This window comes from Rhinoraja longicauda, chromosome 3 (assembly GCF_053455715.1).
Source record: "Rhinoraja longicauda isolate Sanriku21f chromosome 3, sRhiLon1.1, whole genome shotgun sequence".
NCBI lineage: Eukaryota > Metazoa > Chordata > Chondrichthyes > Rajiformes > Arhynchobatidae > Rhinoraja > Rhinoraja longicauda.
In genome coordinates, this window is record NC_135955.1 from 27,278,864 (window position 1) to 27,298,828 (window position 19,965).

Consider the following 19,965-nt stretch of genomic DNA (forward strand, 5'->3'; position numbering starts at 1 on the left):
AGGTGTGGGTGCCGGAAATGAAGACAGAAACGTTCTTGTTTTCAAACTTAAATTCCATATATTTAGTCTTTTCCAAAAACAGGTACACAAAACCAAAACAGGTAGTTAAATCAAAACTGTAGCTTGCTGCCTTCAAACAAAATATAACTCAAACATCCCCGTCTCTCTCTTTAAATATACTGCCACCCCCTTTTAGCTCTCTCACGGAGGCAATCAGCTCATCTGGTTCAGCTGGGCAGCAATCAGTGTCAGCAGCAATCAGCAGCAATCAGTATCAGCAGCAATCAGTGTCAGCAGGGCAGGCAGCCCTGCTGACTATGGGTTTTGTAGTATTTTGCTGGCAGCCATGATGGTTTGTAGTCCTTGTTGCATCCACCGGGAGGAAATGTATCTCCCCTCTATGACTCTACCTCTCATGATATCACAATATCTATAGATTTTTGTGAAGAGAAATGAGAACAATGTATGTGGAATTAGATCAAAGATCTCATTGAATACTAGATGCTACCTCTCTGATCCTATGTGGTTGAGGCAGAATTCCTCACAACATTGAAGAAGTACCTGGAATTAAAATGCCTTGATCTGTAAACTTACTGTGGAAGTTTAGATTAGGTTGGGTAACTCTTTCTCGCCTGTTCTACATCGGTATTGGCTTATTGTTGTCATATGCACCAAGGTGCAGTGAAAAGTTTGATTTGCATGGCTATCCAGCCAAATTATTACCACACATTCGTACATTTAAATCATGCACAAATACACAAGGGCAATGCAAAAAGAGAAAGGAAACAGTGGGAAGGATATAATGTAACAGCTACAGAGAAGGGCTGCAATTAGGTAGGTTGGGAGATCGGCACTACTTTGTTACTTTGTGAGAGATCCATTCAATAGTCTCGTAACAGCGGGGAAGAACCTGTTCCTGAATCAGGTGCAACACGCATTCAAGCTTTTGTATCTTCTGCCTGACAGGAGACGGGAGAAGAGAGAACAATTAGTTCATGGGCTTCTACTTCAGAAATGTCATACATTTTCAAAATCATTATTCTTGGGCCCTATTAATGTCTACGCATAAGGCTAAACTTAATGTCGAATCTGAAATACCTACCTCCAACAAAGCACCCTCTCTCAATACCAGCCTAGTTTTATTTGAGTTTGAGGTTAGTGCTTGAATCCACAATATTGTGACCCAGGAGCAAGCGTGCTGCCCATTGAGCCAGGGCAGAGCCACTCGTGTGTGAAATCAAAACACCAACTTTGGTTTGCAAAACACCAACTTTGGTTTGCAAATGCTGAAAAGTAACATGCAAATTCATGATCTCTCCTGCAGATGCTCAGAGGGCTACGTCATGGAATCGGAGGGAGATGCACAGATATGTTTGGAAGATGGCTCATGGTCCACTCATAGTATCGCATGCAAACTCCAGAGCTGTCCCCTGCCATTCACCAGTCAGGCAAACGTTGTCTTCTCAGGAACCGTGTTTCCAGTGAATGAAAGTACTGTCATCTCCTGTGAAGAAGGATACAGACTGTCAGGAGCCAACTTATCTACCTGCCAGGTAAGTGTCCCGACAGGCTTATTTTAAAAAAAAGAATTCTGTAGGAATGCAATCTATTTCTTCTTTATCTTTGTCTAAACTTTTTAAAGCATGTGCATAAAGAATGTTGCACAGAATTACTATATTGTAAAGTAATCGTGTAACACTATTGTGTAATATAATTGTGTAATGGTTAGGACAAGTTTGGAGGGATATGGACCAAACGCAGGCAGGTGGGACTAGTGTAGCTGGGACATGTTGGCCAGTGTGGGCAAGTGGGGCCGAAGGGCCTGTTTCCACATGGTATCACTCTATGACTCTAACAACTTTGTAAAGAATGCTCTAGTAGTGGTATCTATGCAGGAATGGAAGGACGTGGCAAAGAGATGTGCAAGGACAATCATGAAGGACATGAATACCAGCATGGAAGACTTGGTTAGTAGATCCTTCTTCCGGTCGTCTTCTTCTGACGACCCGAAACATCACCCATTCCTTCTATCCAGAGATGCTGCTTGTCCCGCTGAGTTACTCCAGCATTTTGTGTCTATCTTCGGTGTAAACCAGCATCTGCAGTTCCTTCCCACACGGTGGGTCAATGTAATATGTGTTTCTTAGAACTACAGCAGTAGCTCTCAATTTACAGTTCAAATGTCTCGTTGATGGAATACTTGTAAAGCCAGGACAAACAACAGGAACATTACAGCCTTCACAAAGATACAAGTTGAGCAGTGCTCAACACCCTTGGGAATTAGCTCCTCCCCCAAAAGCTGAAATGACAAGGGCATCAGCTCCCACCACAGCTCCTTAATTCAACTCTATGGTCACTATCTAGGCCAAAGTTCTGCTGAGGTTTGGTGTCAAATGGCCATGGCAAACCGAAAATGTATGTTGGTGGGTGTGTTATTGATAAATAAGTGGCACCAGCTAACATTATCAATCTCACCCTTCCATCACTTAGCAGATAAGTAGACTGTTTGGGAGGTAATGAGCCAGATTGAATTGTTCCTGTTTTTCTGGTGGAGGTGGCTGCTTAGTGCCAGCCGTCCGGAGATTAAACATCAATTCCTGAAGACTCAGGAGAAATTACAGATGAATGACAAGTCCAGTGAGCAGAGATGCATCAGATGAGCTGGCAATTTTGCCCTCTATTGTCGACTGATCACTAAGATGGATTTCTAGAATCCAAAGTTGAACCTTAGCAATATGTGATAACTATTGCATAGCAGAAATATCCAGGGTGGCCTGCAGGGACATGATCAGACATAGACATCTAAACCCATTAGTTTTTTTTCAGCAGTCTGGATCTAGGATGACTTGGCTTTGTTCGTTCTGAGGTTACTGATGAAAGCAATGTGGGAATTATATGTTCTTCCACAGATGAGACAGGTGGTGGGTGACAGGATGGCCTTTGAGGCAGTGCACTCCTTTGACCATCTGCACAGGGCTTTATGTGCTTCTGTTGCACATATTTAATGCTCTCAATACCATCCCAAATGTTTTATCTCCGCTTTGAGCAATCAGGAACTGCTGATTCCCAGGAGTTTTATTTCTTCAAGGAATCATGAGCAGATCCTTGAATATTCTTGTCTGGTATCTCTTCCTAGGACTGTGCTCCGAACTGAGATAAGAGCAGGTGACTCAAAGTGAATAGCAGGCATGGATAATTTAATTAACCAGCACGAGAATGTTGATCTTTTGCTGAGTACCTTTGCATACAATGCTTTAACAAAATGTGCCACAGAAAAGAAATAATTCATTAAAGCCATTTAAAGCAAAAGAGCTTGGGGAAGGAGAGGGATTTTTTTTTGTTCTGAAATTCTTGGTGATCTGCAAAATGCTCTGGAAATGCAATGTCTTATTCAATTATAACATCTTGAAAAGCAATTTGATGAACACCTGAAGGTGAACATTTTGCAGAGCTGTGTGAAAAGATTAGATCATGGGACTAATTGGAGCACTTTTTCAACCAGTCAGCCACCACCTGCCTCATGTGGAAGAGTCTGCAGTTGTTGCATCCCATGCTGGCTGACTGGCTTTCATCAGTGCCAGTTTCATGTTTCAGTGGTTCTTGACCAAACTGTTTCCTTGTCGATGCAGTGATTGCCTCAGTGGCTGATGGATGGCTGGTGGTAAATTCACATTTCTTTATTTAACTCATACCAGGTTGTATCTTGCCACCTTAGAAGAGATGAAGTTGATGCAGGAGTAAACCTTTCAGCCCCCTGTGCCTGCTGTATCATTCAATAAGATCATAGCTGATCATTTACATCAGCACCTCTTTCCTGCACTAATCCCATAACTTTGACGTAGACACCTGTCATGATGACCAACAGAAAAATGCGCACATCAGACTTCTTGCTATATCAAGTAAAGCCACACATGCCACTGATCTCAGTATATTCATGGTCTTGATATCAGCTGGGCTGAGCTATATAAGATGAATGACAATTTTGTGAAGGCTCCCTCATATGCCATGATATTTAAACACTGCACTGTGTATCTATTGGCCCTGAAGGGTCCCTGCATGGAGTTAAATGTTTGACAGGCCCAACTACACATAAATATTATGATCAGTCTGAAGAAGGGTCTCGACCCGAAACGTTACCCATTCCTTCTCTCCTGAGATGCTGCCTGACCCGCTGAGTTACTCCAGCATTTTGTGTCTACCTTCAATTTGAACCAGCATCTGCAGTTATTTTCCTAAAAAATTATGAATAGTGTATTCCATGCCGTTGGAGTTAGAATAAGCACTCTTTGATCAAGTGTTCCTTAGGAAGTATTATTGACCCTAATTTCCGCTGTATCCAAGTTTCGCTGTTGGAAATATTACTGATTGAACCATGGCAAATACTTGTGTTAACATGTTAAAATATTAAAGTCTTCATTTTTTTTTAAGTTGCAGAAATATTTGGGCTGAGGTTGCAGTGAAATTCCTAAGTGTCATGCCATTGACAAAGCTAGTACAGTTGAAAAAATGAGGTTGTAGCCTCCTGGAGTGTTGGCAGCAAGTTTCTGCACTATTTTTGATTCAGTGGAGTAGTTTATTTTGCACACGCTTATAGCATTTTAATGATTAACAGTTTGTTTTATAGAAATGAGAAGTGGCTTAAATGAATTAGTCCTTGTACTGTATGGACTTCCACAGGTACTCACAGAGTAACAAAGGCCTGACATGTTTTATATGTTTCTATGTTTATGAGAAAAGGGCAGACAGCATCTTTTTTAGCACTTCATCATTCCAAGATATCTGAAAGTGTTTTGCAGCTAAATGAAGCACAGTCACTGCTATTAAGTCAGAAATGTGCTTGTTTATTCAATTATATAGCATTTGACAAGCAACTGACAGCATTTTGTGACTACGTTTTGAGCTTGCCAATTCGCATATTGCTTTCTGAGGTCGATGTATAGCATTTCCTATGTAAGTGTATTCTGGGCACATTGTTATGTGACTGGTTTGTTATGTTAAGTAACAGATTGAACCTCCCACATTACACGTAGAGAGATTCATGTAAAAGAGAAATTCTATTAAAATTATGAACATGCTTAAACCTGTTCATAATTTATAAGAATAGTGATAAATCAAAATGTAGGCACAGTTATTCTTGGGCCAAAAAGTTTATTTTTAACATAACCAACTTTCATTTGGATTCTGTATTTATCACTACTAATCTACTTTCTGATCTTTCAGATGAATGGGTCGTGGATTCCACCAATTTCTGATATTTTGTGTTCCCCTGTACCCTGTGAAGAACCACTTCCCCCTGTGCATGGCTCAGTTAAAGGAACAAGCTATCAATATAAAGCCAGCGTGATATATCAGTGTGACATCGGCTATAAATTACAGGTATCATTTAGTGCTGTGATCGTATAATATGTCTTTGTTCAAATTTTGTTGCTCCTCTTCCTAGTTTTAAGCAAGACCAATTCCTAAAGGATTATATTTTTCAATAGCCAAAAAAATTCACTTTACTCAGAAACTAAAGGAAACACCTTAACAAGTTAGGCCATACTTGCAGGCTTTTTGTTTAATTTTTATTCCTCTTTATACATCTAATTGAGACTAAAATTGAAGTACAGTCTTTAGGCATTTTGCACATTCTATGAGGATGCTATGAGGCTGCAGGGTGTCTTGGATAGGTTGGGTGAGTGGGCAAATGCATGGCAGATACTGTATAATGTGGATAAATGTGAAGTTATCCACTTTGGTGGCAAGAACAGGAAGGCCGATTATTATCTGAATGGTGTCAGATTAGGAAAAGGAGGTGCAACGAGACCTGGGGGTGCTTGTACATCAGTAACTGAAAGATAGCATGCAGGTACAGCAGGCAGTGAAGAAGACAAATGGAATGTTGGCCTTCATAGCAAGAGGATTTGAGTATAGGGGCAAAGAGGTCCTACTGCAGTTGTACAGAGCCCTGGTGAGACCACACCTGGAGTATTGTGTGCAATTTTGGTCTCCTAATTTGAGGAAGGACATTATTGCTATTGAGGGAGTGCAGCGTATGTTCACCAGGTTAATTCCCGGGATGGCTGGACTGACATATGATGAAAGAATGGATTGACTGGGCTTGTATTCACTGGAATTTAGAAGGATGAGAGGGGATCTTATAGAAACAAACACATTTTTTAAAGGATTGGACTGGCTAGATGCAGGAAAAAAAATCCCAATATTGGGGGAGTCCAGAACCAGGGGTCACAGTTTAAGAATAAGAATAAGGGGTAGGCCATTTAGGACTGAGATGAGGAAAATCTTCTTCACCCAGAGAGTTGTGAATCTGTGGAATTCTCTGCCACAGAAGGCAATGGAGGCCAATTCACTGGATGTTTTCAAGAGAGAGTTAGATTTAGTTTTAGGGCTAAAAGAATCAAGGGATATGGCGAAAAAGTAGGAACGGGGTATTGATTTTAGATGATCAGCCATGATCATATTGAATGGCAGTGCTGGCTCGAAGGGCCAAATGGCCTATTCCTGTACCTATTTTTCTATGTTTCTATGCCGCCAAGTTACAGCTAATGGGTGATTTAGATGAATAAATTCTTAGAGTTATACTGCATGCCCAAACTCACCCCTGCTGACCAAATTGCCTCTGTTCTAATCCCAGTTGCCTTCATTTGGCTCCGTAACACTCTCAATCTTGCCATGTACCTGTTCAATTGTTCTTTAAAGATTGTAATTGTACCTGCTTCTGTCACTCACCCGGAAGCTCGTTCTACATACCCACCACCCTCAGTGTGGAAAAGCTTGTCATTTTTATTCTTTCTCTAACAAAGAAAAACACATTAACCAATAGTTTATGGATTGAGATGTAAATCCTCTTGCAAGATTATTTCACCACTGTTTAATTGGTTTCTGCCTATCTCTGCACTGACTTCCCCACTCCTGTGCTGGACCCTCTGACCTGGAAAGATAAGAAAGTGATCAGGACCCTCGCTCTTCTATGTTGTTGCAACCCCACCCCCCACTCCCAGCAGTCTCACAACCCCAACATTCCCAGCTCCCCATCCATGTGACAAGACTGGAATGAATCACTCTGCAAGATCAATATTTGTGGAATCGAGGATGAAAACTCAAGCCATTACCATTGAGTTTAGTGCATAGATTGCTTGACCAGGCCACCCAACTATCTTCCAAGATGAAAAGACTTTGATTAAAAGCCTTTTATTTACATTACCCTTTTCACAACTTCAAGACATTCCAGTATTACTCCATGATAAGGTCAGTTACTCTATTGGTGCCACTCATGCACTTACAAAATTGATGGGCATGGAAAGACGGCAACAAGCATGTGCTGGCTGGTTAACCATAATGCTACTCTGGTCTGAAAAGATTCCCAACCCAAACCGTTACGTATACATGTTCTCCAGGGATGCTACCTGACCCACTGAGTTACTCCAGCATTTTGTGTCTTTCCTTGGTAAACCAGCATCTGCAGTTCTTTGTTTCAGTTATAATTCAATATTCTCCCTGTCACCTCCCTCCCACCTCTCTCTCAATAAGTGTTTACTTCCTGAGAAGCAAAGCACAGAGGAGAAAATACAGGCAGACAGGTCCTCCCCAACTTATGAATGCCTGACTAATGAACAGCCAAAAACATATGAGCAAGCATTTGGCAAACCTGCATGATGGATTTGACAGCTGATTCGGAAGTGCAGGCATCTTCTGCTGTGTGACTGCATTTTACTGATTTGTGCGAAGTTAGGTTAAAAATGGATACCCTATCATAACATAGGAAGGACCTGTAATCTCATGACTTTACAGTTACATTGTATTTTTAATATAATTTTTAAAATCTCAGAGCGTTTTACGGGCACACTATCGTCAGTAGTTGACAGCAAGCCTCAAAGAGAAAGGTATGGATGGGGCATCTCGGTCGGTGTGGACAAGTTGGGCCGAAGAGCCTGTTTCCACGCTGTATGACTCTCAGCATCCTCTCACTTTCTCCAAGTTAAAGTTGTAGCCATGGTCACTCGCATGGGCCCCAACAAGACCTGCCTTTTTGTTGGTTATGTCGAACAGTCTTAGTTCCAGATGTATACCACCCCTGTCCCCTAACTCTTTCTCTGCTACATCAATGACTGCATCGGGACTGCCTCCTGCACCCATGCAGAATTCGTGGACTTCATTAACTTCACCACTAACTTTCACACTGCCCTCAAATTCATCAGCAATTTGTCCTGGACCCACCACATTGAATCAATGAACAATAAAGCACACCAATGCCTCTACTTCCTTAGAAGGCTGAGGAAGTTTGGCATGTCCCTAACAACCCTCACGAACCTCTGCAGGTGTGCCCGAGAAAGCATTTAACGGGATGCATCACAGCATGGATTGGGAGCAGCTCCATCCAAGACCGCAAGAAATTGTGGAGGTTCGTGGACACAGCCCCAACCACCCCACAAACCAACCTCCCTTCCATTGACTCCATCAACACTTCACGCTGCCTCAACAAGGCCAGCAGCATAATCAAGGATGAGTCTCACCCCAATCACCCGCTCTCCTCCCCTCTCCCATCAGGCAAGAGGTACAGAAGTTTGAAAACGCATTTCTCCAGTTTCAGAGACCGTTTCTTCCCAGCTGTTATCAGGCGATTGAACCATCCTCTCTCCAACTAGAGAGGGGTCCTGACCTAATCTACCTAATTGGAGACCTTCGAATTATTGGACTTTACTGGACTTTATCCCGCAATAAACCTCATACCCTTTATCCTTTATCTGAACACTGTGAAGGGCTTGTTTGCATCATCTATAGTCTTTACTCTGACTGGATGCTATGGTTAAAACAAAAGCTTTTCACTGTACCTTGGCACACATCACAATAATAAAATAAACTAAAGATCGGGACAGGTTATCAGAACCAGGGCCGTCTTAACGCATGGGCCTGATGGGCACTTGCCCGGGGCCCCACGAGCATAGGGGCCCCATGCTGATCTGTGTATGTTAAGTGACCTGCAATAAATAAATACTACTTTAAAAATGTAGGTTCAATAAGTGCTTTTTTCGCAACATTTTCGGTCCCTAAGTGCTTCTCACAGCGATCTGTTTCGCAACAATTAGCTCCCTAAGTGCTTTGCTTTTCCATCCCTAAGTGCTTCTCACAGCGATCTGTAAGTGCTTTTCGCAACAATGTAGCACCCTAAGTCCATCGCTAAGTGCTTTTCGGTAAGTGCTTTTCGCCGGCACGACAGGGGGGGCTGGTAGGGAAAGGGGGGTGGGGAGGGTAACGGTAGGGGCCCCAGTACACTGCTTTGCCCGGGGGCCTATAATGCTGTAAAAATGGCCCTGATCAGAACCCTGATTAGGAATTTTTAAATGGTGCCTTTAAAGAAAGAGTTAAAAATATGAATCTGGGAGGGACTATTGCAGTAATGGAAAGTAATAGTTTGGAAATGCTCCACTGACATACCTTACTCCACAGGATTGTCACAAAGAATCCAGGTGGTCACAGGGGCACTGACTTGAGACTGCAGAAACAAATTAGGCATCAGCAAAGAGTGTCAATTCCAGAGGTGCAGGATATTGCTTCTGGGTCCCTCATTTTTCCAGTTATTGCTCTTTCTTTTCACCTTAGGGCAGCTTGGAGAGATTCTGCCAGAAGGACGGGACATGGAATGGTACCCAGGTTTCCTGTGGGAGTAAGTAATTCCGATCAATAAACTCCCAGTGGGTGACTCTTTCAGGGCAGCTCGCTCATCCACTATGCAACTTTGAGGTAGAATGCAGGACATGAGATAGAATGTACAAGAAATTAAATGATATATGAAGCAATGATTCAAGGTGAAAGAAGTTAGCAATAGGATAAGTAAGGAACCAAAACACACGTCTTCACATGAGAATAGCTGAATCGTTCTTTAAAATTATTGATTGCATGAAACAATGTGCCCAATCGAGGCATGAAGTGCTGTTTCTTGAGTTTGGATTAAGCTTCATGAAAACTGGAAAGGAAGCTGAGGAGAGAGATGATAGTGTGAGGCAGACAGAGAACTGTGAGGCCAGCAGAACCTCACGGTCAATTTGGTAGAGATATTCTTCAGATAGTGCGGCATAGTGGCACGGCTAGTGGAACTGATGCCACACTGCCACAGAGGCCCAGGTTCGATCCTGACCTCAGGTGCTGGCTAGGTGAAGTTTGCATGTTCTCCCTGTAACTGCTTGGGTTTCGTTTAGGTGCTCCAGTTTCCTCCCACATCCCTAAGACGTACGAGTTTGTAGGTAAAGTGTCCTCTGTAAATTGACCCTAGTGTTTGGGGTGCAGATGAGAACGTGGGATAACATAGAGCTAGTGCAAACAGGAATCGATGGTTGGCGTGGTCTCAGTGGGCCGAATGGCTTGTTTCTATGTTGTATTTCTGAAACTAAAAAATAATCTAACCCATATTTGGCCTGTCATGTTCTGAGGAGACTATGTTGTGAGGAGTGAATAGAGTTTACTAACTTGGAAATGGGGCAGACTGTTATTACATGGTTATTCCATGATAATTTCAGACAAAGTCTGAATAGATGTAGCAGGCCAGTCTTCTGCTGTGCTATATTATTCAGGATAGATTCAATTCACTAATGCAATGTAACGGATTCACCTCTGTCAGCCAATTAGTCATGCATCTACTGCAAGGAGTAGAGCATAGGATCGTGAGTGAGCATAATGCGATGAGGAGATGGAAAAGTATTTTATACGTGACAAGGTTTGGGAGAACATAGGAGATTCAGCAATCACATTGGTAGCCATATTGTGGTCTGGTACTGAGGGAACTGGGTACCTGCTATATGGAGAGTTTGCCTATAGATTTTTCTTGGTGAAGAAAGTGAGCCAGACTGGAAACAAATACAGAAAATGGTGGATATGCTCAGCAGGTCTGTCAGCATCTGTGGAGAGAGGATGAGATTTGATGTTTTGGTCAGTGATCTTTCATCAGAACTTGAAAGTTATGAAAACAAGCATTTTAAATTGCAGAGAATAGGAAGAGCTGGAGAAAACAAGGAGAATGTATGTAATAATGTAGAGAGAAAGGAAAATGGACATACAAATAGTGGTTGAGAGTGGTGGAGGTTTGTTCATATCATATCATATCATATATATACAGCGCGGAAACAGGCCTTTTCGGCCCACCAAGTCCGCGCCGCCAGCGATCCCCGCACATTAACACTATCCTACACCCACTAGGGACAATTTTTTACATTTACCCAGTCAAATTAACCTACATACCTGTACGTCTTTGGAGTGTGGGAGGAAACCGAAGATCTCGGAGAAAACCCACGCAGGTCACGGGGAGAACGTACAAACTCCTTACATTGCAGCACCCGTAGTCAGGATCGAACCTGAGTCTCCGGCGCTGCATTCGCTGTAAAGCAGCAACTCTACCGCTGCGCTACCGTGCCGCCCATCATAGCTGTCTTGTCTGGAGGATGTGAAGAAGGATATCTGGATTGTTTTCTCTGGAGCACTAGAGGCTGAGGGGAGACCTGATAGAAGTGTACACAATTATGAGAGGCATAGATGGGGTAGAGAGCCTTTTTCACAGGGTGGAAATGTCAAAAACTAGAGGGCAAAGCTTTAAGGTGAGAGGGGCAATGTCAGGGAAACATTTTGCACAGAGAGTGCTGGGTGCCTGGACTTTCCATCTGTGATGGTGGTGAAGGCAGGTACAATAGCAGCATTTATGAAGCTTTTGGATTGGCACATGGATATACGGGGAATGGTGGGATCTTGATCACATGCAGGCAGGAGATTGGTTTAGCTTGGCAAATGTCAGAGGCATCAGAGCAAGGCAGTAGGTGGGTTTGGTGGAGAAGAAATAGTGTCAGTTGGGGGCAGAAAGGAAACGTATGACATGCAGTATATGTAATTGTAGTCTGTGCAAGTGTATCCCAGTCTTATGCAAGAGTGATGTTTCATGATGTATCAGATTTGTTCCCTCTTTGTTTGTAGTTCTGTTGAATACATACTGGCGGATTGCATTGACTGTCGCTATGACTATCAATGCAACCATTGCATTTTCTGTTGAGAATGCCTTTGGCTCCATTCTGGTCCCAGTCCTTTCAATAGGCCTGTCACCAAACCCTTCTCACTTGCAACCCTGTAGAACCAGTCTAAACAACACGTTCCAGGTCATCTGACAGTGGAAGATTGTAATTCAGAGGAAATACAAAAATGCTGGAAAACTCAGTAGGTCAAAGACCTGAAACATTACCTCTCGTTTCTTTCCACCAATAAAGCCTCACCTACTGAGTATTTCCAAAACTTTCTGTTTATAATTTTGAGATTGCAACAGAGCAGTTCCTTATTTGTTTTGTGTTTTGCAATCCAAGTTACGCAATGGAATCCATATATTAGGCTATGCCAGTTAACTAAAAAACACAAATAAAATGACTTGCCTTTATAAAGCAGCTTTTACAGCATCTCTGAGACAACTTTGAGAAGAGTGTTGATTTTGAAGTGTTGTCAAAGCAGTAGATGTATAGGCAACCAAGTGAAGTACAGTAGAATCCCACCAAACAGCAGCAAGGTAAGTGCATGTTGAAACCGCTAACACCATATGTGTGTGAGGTGTTCCCCTAGCATTAGTCATGTCTACAAATGCACCTCAAAGTCTAGCATGCTGAATCTCCAAGCAGATCTGTTCATCCAAGACTGGACCACGATAAATATATTCTTTGAAGTGAGGGCATGGGCATAGAGAGTGCAATAATCATTGAGCTACATTTTTCTGCATTGCAGCTATTTTGCAATAAAGTATTTTGAAAAAATTTCGGTGTTCATGAAAGACACTGTAAAAATGCGTTGTTTTACTCCTCAAGATGTTACATGTAATTATTATCCTTTTCTCTTCCTTTACAAATAAACTAGAGATATCCTGTGGAGACCCAGTACAAATTCTGAATGGGTTTGTGCGTGGAATGCAACACCACATGGGAGATGTAGCAACATACTCCTGTTACAATGGATACATGCTCGATGGGCCCAGAACAAGTAGCTGCCTGCAGAACGGAACATGGAGCACTCCACCCATTTGCCGAGGTTGTGAAAGTTTCTGTTCCGAACTGCCCAGTGCTTGGTGGTTGCAATTCATTATTTAACAGTTGCATCTCTCTCTCACTCTCTCTTTCTTCCTACTACCTCTTTCTTTCTTCCTTCCCAGCCACCACCTCCCTCTCTCTTTCTCATATCCAGAAGTTGGATTGAACCATTTTATGGTGCACTAAATATACATTGAGATTCGTACCGACGCCAAATTTGGTGTCTCCAAAAGAAAATCAAAATTTGGAGATCCTTGTTTTATGAAAGTGTGATTTCGATGTACCTCCTCTAAGAGATGTTAAAACCAAACCTGCACAATTTACAGGGTCAGGCAGCATTTCTGGAGTACATGGAGCAGAAACATCATCTATCCATGTCCTTCAGGGCTGCTGCCACTTGCTGGGTTACTCCAGCACTTTGTGTCTTTTTTTGTTAACTAGCTTCTGCAGTTCCTTGTGTCTGCACATTTTACACATTGGCTGCTGCCCACAAACCAGCACAACATTCACACGCTGATCCATGGGATCAGTGCCATCAAAGCAGTCTCTCTCTATTGGCAGCCTGTGTCACGACATCAGGAGCTTTCATTTTTGGTTTCTGGATTAAGTCACAGTGGTCACACGATAGACAGGGAGACCATTATTAGGTCCAAATCCTTTATTCCCCATCCAAAACCATATGCAATGAGTGGTGCCAGGAGATGGTGCAGTGAGAAAGACAGAAAAGAGGACCTTGCTTTCTGCTAGCACCCTTCATAAACCCAGAATATCTCTTTTTGTCTTTACATCTCTGGTCTTTGTCCAAAACTACTGCCAACCACCCCCCCCCCCCCCCCCAACCCCACCTGTATCCACAGCCTCTACCCCTCCTCCAGCTCTCTCTCCCCCCTCATCCTTCCCACCACAATCAGTCCAACACACCTATTCATTTTCTCTAAGGATGTTGCCAGACCTGCTGAGATATTCCAGCACTCTGTGTCTTTTTTGGCAAAGCAGCATCTGCAGTTCCTTGTTTCTACATTGTACTTTATTACAGAGTAATATAGAGTAAATGCTTTAATTTATGCTTTAATTACAATTTTCATAAGCTGCTCCCAATTACAGCAAGTGAAAGCCACTGTTTCATGTTAATAACATTGTTTGTGAGATACATATTGGCTGGAGCACCTCAACTTACCTGTGACTCTTTGAAGGGACATTTTTTCACCTAAAAGAACATTGTTTTAACTTAGCTGTCGTTATTAGATTCACACACTTCATCATAAGGTAGTTATCTACTGAAGCTAGTGTTCTATAAATGAATGTACGTCCTTACCATTTCCAGTACTACCCAGAACAGTGGAATAATGAGTTAACTGGAGTGTAACCAATTCATAATTTCTCCGAGCTTCACGTTAATTGCTGTTTCTGTTCTTCCAGCGGTTTGCAGGTTTCCTTGCCAGAATGGTGGAATTTGCAGCAGACCAAACACCTGCACCTGCTCAGAAGGATGGATGGGGCGATTCTGTGAAACACGTAGGTATTGCCTGAATGACTCATTCTCTTGCACGAGGGAGCGATGCACCAAATGCAAGACTGCACTGTTGCAGCCAGGGCCATATCATCAGTTTGAAGAATGGTCCAGGCATGAAACCTTTTCTGTCCATCTCCCTCCACAGCTGCTGCGTGGCCTGCTGAGTTCTTCCATCACTTTGTTTTTTTACTCACGATTCCAACATCTGCAGCCTCTTGGGTCTCCAATTCAACTGTCTGTCAATTTAGAGGTCACATATAAAATGCAGTTAACTCTAATAATGGTCACATGCAGACTGCCCATCTTTCTCCTTCCAATCAACTGTTAATGCTGGAACTAATCAGTAGCTCAGGTGTCTGTGGGCAGAGAAGTAGAATTAACATTTCAGGTGGGTGGCCTTTCCCAGGTTTACTTTAGTTTTAGATATAGTGTGGAAACAGGCCTTTCGACACTGCTGACCATTGATTACATATTCACCGTAGTTCTATGTTATCCCACTTTCTCATCCACTCCATACGCACCAGGGCAATTTACAGAAACCAATGACCAATTAACCTACAAACCATTAGGTGTTTGCTCATGGTGTTTTGTTTCTTTTTACCTTCCCGTGAGTGCTGTCCCATTTGCTCAGTGGTTTCAGATTGCCTGAGTATTCCAGTCCCCACACTGAGTTTGGTTTTACACTTGCCCACCATGGACATATCACAGGCATATCCTGCAAACTCTCCAGGTTTGACCCAGAGTCTCTCTCATTGTGGACATTGCTGCCTCTCTGAGGCCTTCAGAGTGAACTCTGAGTCGTCTGATCTCACCCCATACTTGGGTCTTTCTGGCTGCATCAGGACTTTCCACGTAACTTCACTGGCAGAGAATTGGTCCTTTAGCAAGTACTGAGAATGATGTCACCAGGTGACTGGGCTCACATTCGCCCAAACATAGTGCCCCATGGTTAAGAACCTTGCTGCCTGGTGGGACATTGTGTCAAGCTAATGTTTTGTTAATGGGTTTATTGACCAAAAAGTGAGTGGAAAGTGAAGAGAGACTGGGTCCTTAATTTCAGCCAGCATAACAATGTCACAGGCGGAATGCTGACCAGGTGACCAGATGAGGGAAGTCTAGACCCAATGGGGGAGGAACAGAGACGATCAAGAAAGTGACTGGGTCTACGCAGAGAGTGGAGGGCATCGCTTGCTTTCCCATCTGGATCACATTCATTCCTGCACCCACCTGCCGTTTCTTGCTTGCTCTCTTACTATCTCCTCTCTCCACTCCCTTCAAACACCCTGTCCTCTAGCCCCTAACTCTTGTCCCTAATATCTCCCCCACTTTAATCCCCTGTCCTCTCTCACCCCATCTCTCCAAGCTACCAACTACTGTAGCTACCTTAAGCAAATGTTTGATAAGAAAAAAATATGCTTCTTTGAAGAAATGCACGCGTGGCACTTTGTCAATTTTCAGATGCCTGTCTGTCTGACATACTGTGTCAGGAATCACACCCAAAATTGGTCGTGAATCATTCCAGTAGCACAAATTGAAAAGCACAGTTCCTCTTTTGAGAACCATTACTCTTTTCTGTGATTTACTAGTCATAGATTTCATTGTGCTGTACATTTCAGCATGTCCTGTCTCCAACCTTCCTTGTATCGTGTCTGACAAAGTAACTTAACTAATTTTCTCTGTGACATGCAGTAAAAAGGATGTGTATTTCTGTGGCTTCTTTCAGGGCACCTTGAATTGAGTTTCCGCCAAGGAAATACATTTCAAACGTGTTGTAAGGATGGAACCATAATGGGCAATTCTTGCACAGCAGTATGAAAGTGACCAGATAACTTGTGTTTGAATCGATGGTGATCATAAATCTAGATTAACACACCAGGCCTAGTACAGATTCCTGCTTGCCTTAGAAGTAGTGGTAGATGAAATTTATCCCACCGAGGGGTAACTTGCCTATTTCTGATTATGTTGATTCAGAAGAAATACTTGCCTAAATCAATTGGGCTTGGAGAGTTAGTCCAACTTTTTGATGCACCACCATGAGCTGAATGAACCAGTGCTCTCAAATTTGATGTAAACAATTCTTTTGAAAAACGTCAAAGCAGATTTTTTTTAAACTAAAACTTCTTGAATGTAAAATCCTCCGGACCGTCTTTGATTTATTTTTCGTGACCTGGAGAATACTGGCAAGCCAAAATTTAGCCAGTTGCAGTCCTTCTGGTGAAGGTATTCCCACAAGGCTGTTGGGCAAACGGGGTTTAGTCCCAGTGAAGGTGATTTTAATAAAGAGCTCTCTTATACCTGCATTAAGGAGGCAATTAAACACACCTGAGCAATTACAAACACCTGTGAAACCATGTGTCACAAACATTATGGTGCCCGGAAATGGGGGGACTATGTATAAACACAGTTGTAATTTCTACATGGTGAAACCAAAGTGTATAAAAATGGCCTTTAATAAAATATGACAATGGGCACTTTAACCACATGTGGTTTTTTTCCATTACAAATCTCAAATAGTGGAGTACAGAGGCAAATAAATAAATGATGGGTCTTTGTCCCAAACATTATGGAGGGCACTGTATGTTTCCCATTCTGGATGATCTGACAATGTGCAGGTAGGGATGTACCTCTGCAGCTCCAATATACTTGTTCTATTTGGAGGAGGAGGTCTTTGCATAGAATATACTGTAGAAACAGTCTAGACTATTAACTGCATGTTAGGGTGATAGATCTGACTCTCAGTGGAGATGATCAAGACCTGGTACTTGTGCAAATGCAAATATCACTTGCTATTTATCAGCCCTGATTTGCACAATCCTTATCTTTTTAAAAAATGAAGTCTAACACACAACAACAGGGATGTAAGACTTCAGTTATACAAGCAGATCAAAAATGTTAGGCCTCTTAGGTGAGAGAATATTTAAAGAAAATTAGATTAAAAGACTTGATATTTAAACTTATGACATGATATGGTTAGAGAGATTGCAGATTTCAGGTTAAATCGAGGTTAATCGGAGTGACAAAAGACAAGAGCGGGTTTGCGCAGTGAGCTGTTGTGACCTGAAATGAAATGCCTGAAAATAGCAATGAAAATGGAATTCAATAGTACCTGTCAAGAGATAATGGATAAATAGTTCAAAAGGAAGACCAATTGCTGTGGGGAACAAGTAGTGAGCGAGTTATCTGATAGTTACTTTAAAGGGCTGTCTTTGGCATGGCCAATTCACTGGTCTCGACATTAAGAATCTATTAGCTCCTACTCTGCTGTCAGCCAGATGCAGTGGTGGTAAGAGGGCAGGCTGCCAGGTCCCTGAATTCCCATCTTTCCACTCCTGTTATCAGTGTTTTCTGATATGCTAGGGACTCCGAAACATTTTCCCACCTTTTCCACCTATCAGCTCTTAATCATGACTTCTATTGCAGTTCATTACAGCAATTCTAAGAAACAAGGCATGTTATATCGAGAAATACACTCTAATTTTATTTCTTAGAGTTGTCTGGATGAAAAGGATGCTTGGGCTGCTGTGTCCTGGCAGGTTTCTGTATATTTGTGATGTCAACCGTGCATTTGTTTCCTCTTTCCAGCTATTTGCATTCTGCCTTGTTTGAATGGAGGCCTGTGTTCAGGACCATACCAATGTGATTGCCCACAGGGGTGGATTGGCTCACGATGCCATCTCGGTAAGATTGCTCTAAGCTCTAACTTATTGCATTGCAAATTAATTTTAAATGAAACTCGAGGCACAGAAGAACACTGGCTGGTGCATGGGTTCTTTGAAAGAGCTACCTGATGGAAAGTTGATCCATCTCTCCTGCTCTTCCCGACAATTTCTTTCATTTTCAAGTATTAATCCATGCCACATTGAAAGTCTATATAGAATCTGCTTCCACTCTTGTCTCAGGCAGCACACTACAGATCCTAAGCACATTTCTCATTCCCCCACATTTATACTTTGATGATCACTTGTAACTGGTTATCAGTTTCCTACAATTGCAAGCAATATCGACATTTTTGGTCTATCAAAACTCATCCTAATTTTGAACTCCTCTCCTGAACATCCTTGTGCAGGCTTGTCCATTAGCCCAAGGCAGTTCCTACAAAATGGCCAATGATTGGCAAACTTTATTTCACCAACATTTGCTTGGGTCAAGTCAAAGTTCTCTGTGGTGTTACTAAACTGGTGCGAACCAAGCAGCACCAGTTGCTTACCATTTATCAGTTTGCGTTTTGTTGTCAAATGTATTCTTCATGTAGTTTAACTGTTGTCACTTCTGCCTTCTGCTTAGCGGTGTGTCAGACTCCCTGTTTAAACGGTGGCAGATGCATTCGACCAAACCGGTGTCAGTGTTTCTCGATTTGGAGTGGCAGTGACTGTTCCAGGTGAGACAAGTTACTTTGATTGTAATCTTCCATTAAGAGATTTGGTGGAAACTCCAGTTGATGAATCAGGTCACATACCAGCCATGATGAAGGTAAACACAAAATGCTGGAGTAACTCAGCGGGTCAGGCAGCATCTCAGGAGAGAAGGAATGGGTGACGTTTCGGGTCGAGACCCTTCTTCAGTCTGAACCTGGGTCTCTGGTGCTGTGAGGCAGCAGCTCCACCAGCTGCGCCACAAGTTGATTCACAAATATTTCATCTCCCTGCAGCCTTCAGCTCTTGCTTTCTTACCCTGCCTTGTAGCTTTTTAATGTAGTGTTTGAAGTTTTCACCTCACACCACCGTCATCATTTGATAAATATGCTGGTGGCAAGATTAAAAGAAGGATTGATTTGTTTGATCCCAGCTCTCATCAATATTTATTGGATCAGTAGTGAAGAATATTTTAAAGAGAAAGTTCACTTACAAGCATTGTGTGCAGATGCTTGTGCATAGAGAATGTAGACACAAAATGCTAGAGTAACTTAGCGGGTCAGGCAGCATCTCAGGAGAGAAGTAATGAGACATTTTGGGTTGGAACTCAAATTCAGATTCAGTCTGAAGAAAGGTTCCGATCTGAAACGCCACCTATTCTTTTCTCCAGAGATGCTGCCTCACCCGCTGAGTTACTTCCAGCATTTGATCTTTACTCAGAAGCATTGTTGCCTGGAAATTCCTGTTGGCTTTTACAAGCAGGGATGGGTAATGTGTTCAGTTCGATAACAGGAACAGAATGTAACAACTGAGGTGGAAAATGTCCATGAGGCAGCCTGCCCTGTTGAGTAGCTTCGCCTCACACCGCCCATTGTGTTGAAATACAATTGCAGTAACTGTTGCAAGAGCACATCCAGAAAATAGATGAAATTCTCAAAACAATGGAGGTGTTGAAATCACATCTTCCTTCCTGAGGCTGATTGGCCGCAGTGTCCTCGGTTTTGAATCAAAACCTCACATTGCTGCACATTCAGCAGCAATGTGCACAGAAAACACG

General features: G+C 42.5%; 1 protein-coding gene across 2 annotated transcripts in view; it reads left to right on the forward strand.

Moving 5' to 3' along the window:
* svep1 (sushi, von Willebrand factor type A, EGF and pentraxin domain containing 1) overlaps positions 1–19,965 on the forward strand; it is a 136,879-nt gene that overhangs the window by 115,824 nt on the left and 1,090 nt on the right. For both annotated transcript variants that reach the window (XM_078395097.1, XM_078395092.1), the window contains 7 exons: positions 1,325–1,553; positions 5,221–5,376; positions 9,601–9,664; positions 12,874–13,044; positions 14,463–14,558; positions 18,139–18,234; positions 18,841–18,934. In XM_078395097.1, coding sequence (XP_078251223.1) covers positions 1,325–1,553; positions 5,221–5,376; positions 9,601–9,664; positions 12,874–13,044; positions 14,463–14,558; positions 18,139–18,234; positions 18,841–18,934 — 906 coding nt within the window. The remainder of the gene's footprint in view (positions 1–1,324; positions 1,554–5,220; positions 5,377–9,600; positions 9,665–12,873; positions 13,045–14,462; positions 14,559–18,138; positions 18,235–18,840; positions 18,935–19,965) is intronic.